Raw genomic sequence first — 8,529 nt, forward strand, 5'->3', positions numbered from 1 at the left:
AAGGAATTGCATAAAGAGTTCGCTGCCTATTTAATTTTCCGTGTTGGTTTGTTAATGACCTCATACTGAGTCATACTATCTTCTAATGTGCATTGGTGAAAGAGCATGTTAAATGGTTGGATGAAATTGAATTAAATGAAATATACAGTGGGGCAAAAAAGTATTTAGTCAGCCACCAATTGTGCAAGTTCTCCCACTTAAAAATATGAGAGAGGCCTGTAATTTTCATCATAGGTACACTTCAACTATGACAGACAAAATGAGGGGGGGGGGAATCCAGAAAACCCCATTGTAGGATTTTTAATGAATTTATTTGCAAATTATGGTGGAAAATAAGTATTTGGTCAATAACAAAAGTTTATCTCAATACTTTGTTATATACCCTTTGTTGGCAATGACAGAGGTCAAACGTTTTCTGTAAGTCTTCACAAGGTTTTCACACACTGTTGCTGGTATTTTGGCCCATTCCTCCATGCAGATCTCCTCTAGAGCAGTGATGTTTTGGGGCTGTTGCTGGGCAACACGGACTTTCAACTCCCTCTAAAGATTTTCTATGGGGTTGAGATCTGGAGACTGGCAAGGCCACTCCAGGACATTGAAATGCTTCTTACGAAGCCACTCCTTCATTGCCCGGGCGGTGTGTTTGGGATCATTGTCATGCTGAAAGACCCAGCCACGTTTCATCTTCAATGCCCTTGCTGATGGAAGGAGGTTTTCACTCAAAATCTCATGATACATAGCCCCATTCATTCAGTCATCTTGGTCCCTTTTCAGAAAAACAGCCCCAACGCATGATGTTTCCACCCCCATGCTTCACAGTAGGTATGGTGTTCTTTGGATGCAACTCATCATTCTTTGTCCTCCAAACACGACGAGTTGAGTTTTTACCAAAAAGTTCTATTTTGGTTTCATCTGACCATATGACATTCTCCCAATCTTCTTCTGGATCATCCAAATGCTCTCTTGAAAACTTCAGACGGGCCTGGACATGTACTGGCTTAAGCAGGGGGACACGTCTGGCACTGCAGGATTTTAGTCCCTGGCGGCGTAGTGTGTTACTGATGGTAGGCTTTGTTACTTTGGGATTTTTGCTCACCGTTCTTGTGATCATTTTGACCCCACGGGGTGAGATCTTGCGTGGAGCCCCAGATCGAGGGAGATTATCAGTGGTCTTGTATGTCTTCAATTTCCTAATAATTGCTCCCACAGTTGATTTCTTCAAACCAAGCTGCTTACCTATTGCAGATTCAGTCTTCCCAGCCTGGTGCAGGTCTACAATTTTGTTTCTGGTGTCCTTTGACAGCTCGTTGGTCTTGGCCATAGTGGAGTTTGGAGTGTGACTGTTTGAGGTTGTGGACAGCTGTCTTTTATACTGATTACAAGTTCAAACAGGTACCATTAATACAGGTAACGAGTGGAGGACAGAGGAGCCTCTTAAAGAAGAAGTTACAGGTCTGTGAGAACCAGAAATCTTGCTTGTTAGTAGGTGACCAAATACTTATTTTCCACCATAATTTGCAAATAAATTCATACAATATAAAATATACTGACATAAAATGCTCTCTTTAAATGTTCCTTGATATTTGATCATGTTCACCATCCCCTTTTGAACAATGTTACTTCCCAATGACAAGACAGTGGACTGAGAGGAGAAATGATTTGAGAGATCATGCTCAAGACAAATAGACAATGATCAAATACGGTAGATACTGAAACATCTTTTATGATGTCATTTGGGACAATTCAACCAAACGTCACACATTGTCATTATCACATCATCAACAAGGACATTCAAAAGCATGTTTGTTTTGTCAACTTAAATATCAAATATGGTCAATTTATGAAAGATTGCACGGTTCTGTACATTCAACGAGCATACAGGCAACACCAGAGCAATGCAATCCAGAGGAGATTATAACATTTGAACATTCTTGGTATTCCTTTTAGCCGCAGGTGGAACCAGGCTTTTACTGACAGGTGGGTTTGATTGGGTAAGGGAACTATTTGTTCGCCACCTCCATGTCCACATCCTCTGTACGGGAGACAACCTTTCCATCGATGATCTCCTCGATCACCATCCTCACTCTCTTTGTCACCACTGGCTCAGCTACAAAGTAGGGATACATAACCGTTAGTAAGTACACTTAGTGTTGGGCATAGCTAATGAGGAGAAGCACAGAACCATGAGAACAGATTGGCACCTTAGCACCTTCAAATCAACCAAATCCTTTGTGTTCTAGAGTGTTTCACAATTACTACTGCTGGGTTCAATCAATATGGGATTTGATGTGATAGAAAAGGGTCTCGCTCTACTTACGTTTCTTGACCTCAATAATCTCAACCTTCTTGGTGATGACAGCTCTCCTGGAGGGCAGAAGATAGTCAAAGTGTTAAGCACCTTCCTATTGAACAACTCTACATTGATCTCTCTACTCTGTAACAGTCTCTATTGCCCAGTTCCAAATCGACCCCTGGCCCCTTCCCCTGGGCAGTTCTTGTAGATCTGTAACGATTTGATAGGCTACTGTAGGTCATTGGCATAATGATGACTGCTCCATCTTGCCCTCTAGTAATATTCACAACCATAGTTCTTGCACGTATCCAATCATTTTAGATCAAAAGTGCCTACAGCAGGTGGTTATGTGTCAAAGGTGTAGGGGATACTGAAAGGCTAACAGGCTAGGGGTTGATTTGGAATTGGGTATGTAAACTTCCATTTATCATTTACATTGGGTAGGCCCATGTAAATCCCATTGGGTATGTAAACGTCCATTTATCATTTACATTGGGTATGTGAGGCCCATGTAAATCCCATTGGGTATGCAAATTAGAGATCTGCACCATGCTCTCCTCTCCTTACCCGACTTCCTCTCCGTCCAGCAGCCTCCTGTACTCGGCGATCTCCATCTCCAGCCGGGTCTTGATGTCCAGGAGCATGCGGTACTCGCCGGCCTGCCTCTCGATGTCTGTCTTCATGCGACCCAGCTCCTGCTCCAGGCTGTTGACTTTGCCCTGGAGCTGGTCCAGCTGCATGCTGTAGCGGGACTCAGTCTCATTCAGCTGGCCCTCCGAGGCTGATTTCTACAGGGAGAGAGGGAGGAAGAGGAAGGGTTAAAGACTTCAGACGATTCAACAAGTGGTGTTGATTTAGGCCAAGTCTCGACTGCCCGCACTGACATAAGTGCATGATTGAGGTGAAATTCCTGGCGAGCACGTGTTTTTAAGAATTCAGTTTTGAGGATCACAGTTGTGGTGTCAAAAAAAAAATGGTTATCCTCAACTTCACTTCAACTTCACTTCATCTATCCATCAATCGAAGAGCTTGTCAAAAATGAAATGTATTATTATTATTGTGATCATTACAAAGCTCTGAGTTGACTGATTGCTTCTCTCTCTAGAACTAATCCATAATATTCCATTCCTAAAAGGGAAATCTGAGGACTCATGTGTAACCAGTAGGGTAGGCATGTACTTATGAGGTCGAAATGATGATGGTTTTACTACGAGGTGTCAGTTGTGTCGAGGTGTCACTGTTTAACCGAAGGCCCTAATCTTGTCAATGTCATGCATTTCCGAATCCCGAGTAATCTGCGACAGTAATTACACCCTAGTCTAGCTCTAACTCATACGTCTAGCAACAACCAGGAGGCAGAGAGGGGTGTGACGTTAGGGGGTATTTGTTTGCTCACCAGGCTGAGCTGGGACTGCAGCTCGATCTGCAGGGCCTGCAGGGTCCTCTTGAGCTCGTTGATCTCACTGCGGGACGTCTCCAGGGTCTCTGTGCTGCTGGTCACCACCTTGTTCAGATCATCAAACTGGGACGGACAGAAGGAACATATGCACAAAATTAATTATCTATGGTCTGATATTTTACCTTTATTTAACGAGGCAAGTCAGTTAAGAACAAAATCTTATTTTCATTGACGGCCTAGGAACAGTGCCTTGTTCAGGGGCAGAACGACAGATGTTTTACCTTGTCAGCTCGGGGGATTTGATCTTGCAACCTTTCAGGTTACTAGTCCAGCGCTCTACCCACTAGGCTACCTTAAGACGCACTAAGCCATTTTCATATGATCTAAAACAGAACAGATGGATCAAGAGGTTCTCCCTTGACAAGGTTCGGCTCTCGTTCTCCTCACCTTGCCCTTGTACCAGGTCTCCATGTCGCGGCGGTTCTTCTCGGCGATGCCCTCGTACTGAGTACGGATCTCCTCCATTATCTTGGCCATGTTCTGCTGGGGTGCTGCGTCCACCTCCACGTTCACTGAGCTGACGTTCATGTGGGCCCGCATGGCAGCAATCTCCTATAAGGGCCACAGAGGGATGACAGAGGTCAACTATGGTCAGCACCAGGTGAGAGGCAAATGGAGGTTGCCACTGGGTAGGCTGTCACCGGGTAAGATAAGATACAACTTTACTGTCCCAGACAGGGAAATTGTCTAGCACAATTACACAGGGGTGAGGCGTCAAATTGGGTCACAAACAGGTGAGGTGCACTGGTGTCTCAGGTTCAACCACATGACAAATCAATTAGGTACTTGGGTGCCACAAACGGTCAACATCTTTCATAACCTAGTTACAGTGTTCATGGTGTATTTCCGTCAGCTTCTCTGACATCCTGTACAACCGTCCTACAGTCAGTATATCCAACAGGAAACAGGACTTGCCACCATGTGATCTCAAGTGTGGTTTTAACAGCTATGCCATACTGCTGCAGGGCTTGTGACAAATTTGCTGACAGCTTTAAAGCTACCCGAACAGAGACAGCGCAGACACTCCAAACAAGGTCTGTTTGATCTGTTGTTTGCATTGTCATTGATACAGCCAAAGACAATACTGTTTGGCATGTGATGAGAATGAATTATGTCCTCTGACAACTCCATTTGTCTCTCACAACCACATTGTTTTCATCTAGGTCAAATATATAAGCATTTGGAAATGTGGGGAGGTCTTGCTATTGCTATTGCCATGACTCTTGGGGATATGGTATGATAAAAGAGGGCTTCCAAGGCCCCAACAGAGCCCTGGGGGACACCCACCTCCTCGTGGTTCTTCTTGAGGTAGACCAGCTCCTCCTTCAGCCCCTCAATCTGCATTTCCAGGTCTGACCGGGACACGGTCAACTCGTCCAGAACCTTCCTCAGTCCAGCGATGTCCGCCTCCACCGACTGACGCATAACCAGTTCATTCTCAAACCTTTCCGGAGGGGAAAAGGACAAACGGTGCATGTGAGTTAACCAGCATTATTAACAGTTGCCTCCAACAGTAAACATACCAAACGGCACAAAAACGAGTCAGACCAGCTTTACGTGCAATCCACCGCTGATGATGTTCCTAAGGTGTACAGTAATGTGACATTGAGCATCACGTCATGGACACGTTGACCTTCGTGTAATGTCACACTAGGAGTGGCTTCATACTCTAATAAGGGTATAAAAGTTGCACGACTAAAGTCGATATATGACGTATAGTTCCCATTCCAATCCCGACTTAAAGCATTATTCTAAGGTGAATTCAACAGTTGTTTGTCGCTTCCATCTTATAGACCCTTTGCACTCACTTGACTTTGAAGTCCTCCGCAGCCAGTCTGGCATTGTCTATCTGCAGGAGGATGCCGGCGTTGCTCAGAGTGGCAGCACTGATCTGAGAACAGGGCAACAGCAAAAAAAAAACTGGTCGGTACATGGTACATTAAAAAGGAAGACGATTACACACTGTCAGGCCTATCACAATGAAGGTGCATTCTCCCGAGCCATAATCGTGAATAGCAGTGAAGAGAGACTCGTAAAGTGTGATAAGGTGAAGCCTACCAGAGCTATAGTATTGTGTTAGTAAGTCATTGATTAGCCTCCTACCCACACAGATATACTGTAGCCTATCTCTGGCAAAGGCCACGCAGTTATGAATGGGAAATGAAAGTAATACGCGTGACTAGAATCCCATCAGATGCAATAATACAAAATGCTACTGAACAGTGGTGTGATTCATTAATAGCGTCATTATCGCGGCTCTCCCCTTTGAAAGAAGTAATGCAGGCGGCATGAGTGTGAATATAAATGTTGACAGGGAGATAAGTTGAATGGAAGTGAAGGTTTCACATGCCAAGCCCTTTTTTTGGTAGATTATTTATTTCAATAGACAATAGACTCATGGCAATTAAGTGCTATAATCCATCACTACTGTAAACTTGGTATGATTCCTCAATTACATTCACATCCCGAGGGCACACTTCCATTGCCACATGACAGCTTCATAGACGCAGCCAGTCAATGAACTTCAGGGTATGTCTTGTGTCTTGTAAATATTAATTGAATTGTATATGAGAATAGATGTTGTTTTCTGCCAGAGTAGAAATGTAGAAAAATGTTCCTTTTGTATTTTTGTCCTTAAAGAAAACGTTATCTAAAGTCAATAGTAAATAGTGAGGTTGATGAAATCAAATGTAATCAAATCAATCTCGCTCAATATAGCAATATACTGTCTGTATTTATTATGCCCCAAAGATGCTCACCTTTCTGCGCAGGTCGACAAGAATAGCTTCGTATTTGCTGTAATCTCTGGTGACCGGTTTCTTCTTCTCGTACCACTCGCGGATTTGACGCTCGAGCTGGGCATTCGCCGTCTCCAAGGAGCGCACCTTCTCCAGGTAGGTAGCCAAACGGTCGTTGAGGTTCTGCATGGTAGTTTTATCGTTGACCGACACTGCATTACTACCATAGTTGCCATTGTCACCCCCAAGCCCACTGGACAGATCAAAACCGCTCCTGGTGCCCGAAGCATAAGATACGCGGACACTCTGTCCCCCTGCCCCTCCATAGACGCTTGGTGCCTGTGATGCGATGCGACTCTGGTAACCTCCTCCGAGAGACATGGAGGATGAGCCTCGGCTGCCTCCATAACTGCGAAGTGATAAAGCACTCATGGCGACGTTGTGATGATGGGTATGTAGAGATGACAAAACCCGGAGTGGTACTTTGAAGAGTTGGTGGTGAATCAGTTCAAGCCTGGTAGCAGAATATATACCCCCCTTGGAGGTGGGAGAGGCTGAAGGGCGTATTGAGATAATTATTTACTTGAATAGATATTCATCCAACAGGTGTGTCCTTAGTCAGCTCATTATTAAACAAGGTCACTAAGGTGTGGTGCGCGTGAGAGTTAGCTGGCATTCTTCCTCCATCATTTGTATCACTTTCATTTACAGTATGACAACTGTCACGGCATGTTAAACCTCAAGTGAGCAAGTTATGAATATGATAAGTTAGAAGCTTGCGTTTTAAGAGATGACCGACGACTGAATCCCGCAACAAAAAGTTTACTTTTCCCTCTGTAGTCACCGGGAAATGTAGGATACAGTAAAATAGGCAACTCTAACTAAAATAGGAAGTGCCAATTTGTTAACAGAGATGTCACATGAATCAAGAGGGCATTCAGGACAGAGACGGAGACGGAGACGGAGACGGAGACGGAGAGAGAGAGAGAGAGAGAGAGAGAGAGAGAGAGAGAGAGAGAGAGAGAGAGAGAGAGAGAGAGAGAGAGAGAGAGAGAGAGAGAGAGAGAGAGAGAGAGAGCGAACAATTACAATGACCTTTAACGGGTACTCTAAACATCACATCAAAGGTATAGTTGGTTGCCCACACAGTACAGGTACAGTGGGGCAAAAAAGTATTTAGTCAGCCACCAATTGTGCAAGTTCTCCCACTTAAAAAGATGAGAGAGGCCTGTAATTTTCATCATAGGTACACTTCAACTATGACAGACAAAATTAGAAGAAGAAAAAACACAGAAAATCACATTGTATGATTTTTAATGAATTTATTTGCAAATTATGGTGGAAAATAAGTAGTTGGTCAATAACAAAAGTTTATCTCAATACTTTGTTATATGCCCTTTGTTGGCAATGACAGAGGTCAAACGTTTTCTGTAAGCCTTCACAAGGTTTTCACACACTGTTGCTGGTATTTTGGCCCATTCCTCCATGCAGATCTCCTCTAGAGCAGTGATGTTTTGGGGCTGTTGCTGGGCTACACGGACTTTCAACTCCCTCTAAAGATTTTCTATGGGGTTGAGATCTGGACACTGGCTCGGCCACTCCAGGACCTTGAAATGCTTCTTACGAAGCCACTCCTTCATTGCCCGGGCGGTGTGTTTTTGGGATCATTGTCATGCTGAAAGACCCAGACACCTTTCATCTTCAATGCCCTTGCTGATGGAAGGAGGTTTTCACTCAAAATCTCATGATACATGGCCCCATTCATTATTTCCTTTACACGGATCAGTCGTCCTGGTCCCTTTGCAGAAAAACAGCCCCAAAGCATGATGTTTCCACCCCCATGCTTCACAGTAGGTATGGTGTTCTTTGGATGCAACTCAGCATTCTTTGTCCTCCAAACACGATGAGTTGAGTTTTTACCAAAAAGTTATATTTTGGTTTCATCTGACCATATGACATTCTCCCAATCTTGTTCTGGATCATCCAAATGCTCTCTAGCAAACTTCAGACGGGCCTGGACATGTACTGGCTTAAGCAGG

The 8,529-nt window shown here is 44.2% G+C and overlaps 1 protein-coding gene across 1 annotated transcript; it reads right to left on the bottom strand.

Moving 5' to 3' along the window:
* Nucleotides 1-1,698: 1,698 nt before the first annotated feature.
* Nucleotides 1,699-7,003, bottom strand: LOC118364906 (keratin, type I cytoskeletal 13-like). Its single transcript, XM_035746720.2, has 8 exons — nt 6,512-7,003; nt 5,561-5,643; nt 5,040-5,196; nt 4,140-4,304; nt 3,690-3,815; nt 2,861-3,081; nt 2,318-2,364; nt 1,699-2,107 (listed from the first exon to the last, which is right to left on the bottom strand). Exons 1-8 carry the CDS (start codon nt 6,920-6,922, stop codon nt 2,001-2,003), a joined length of 1,317 nt encoding a protein of 438 aa, XP_035602613.1. The 5' UTR covers nt 6,923-7,003; the 3' UTR covers nt 1,699-2,000.
* Between the last annotated feature and the right edge of the window lie 1,526 nt (nt 7,004-8,529).

Source organism: Oncorhynchus keta, chromosome 32 (assembly GCF_023373465.1).
Source record: "Oncorhynchus keta strain PuntledgeMale-10-30-2019 chromosome 32, Oket_V2, whole genome shotgun sequence".
NCBI lineage: Eukaryota > Metazoa > Chordata > Actinopteri > Salmoniformes > Salmonidae > Oncorhynchus > Oncorhynchus keta.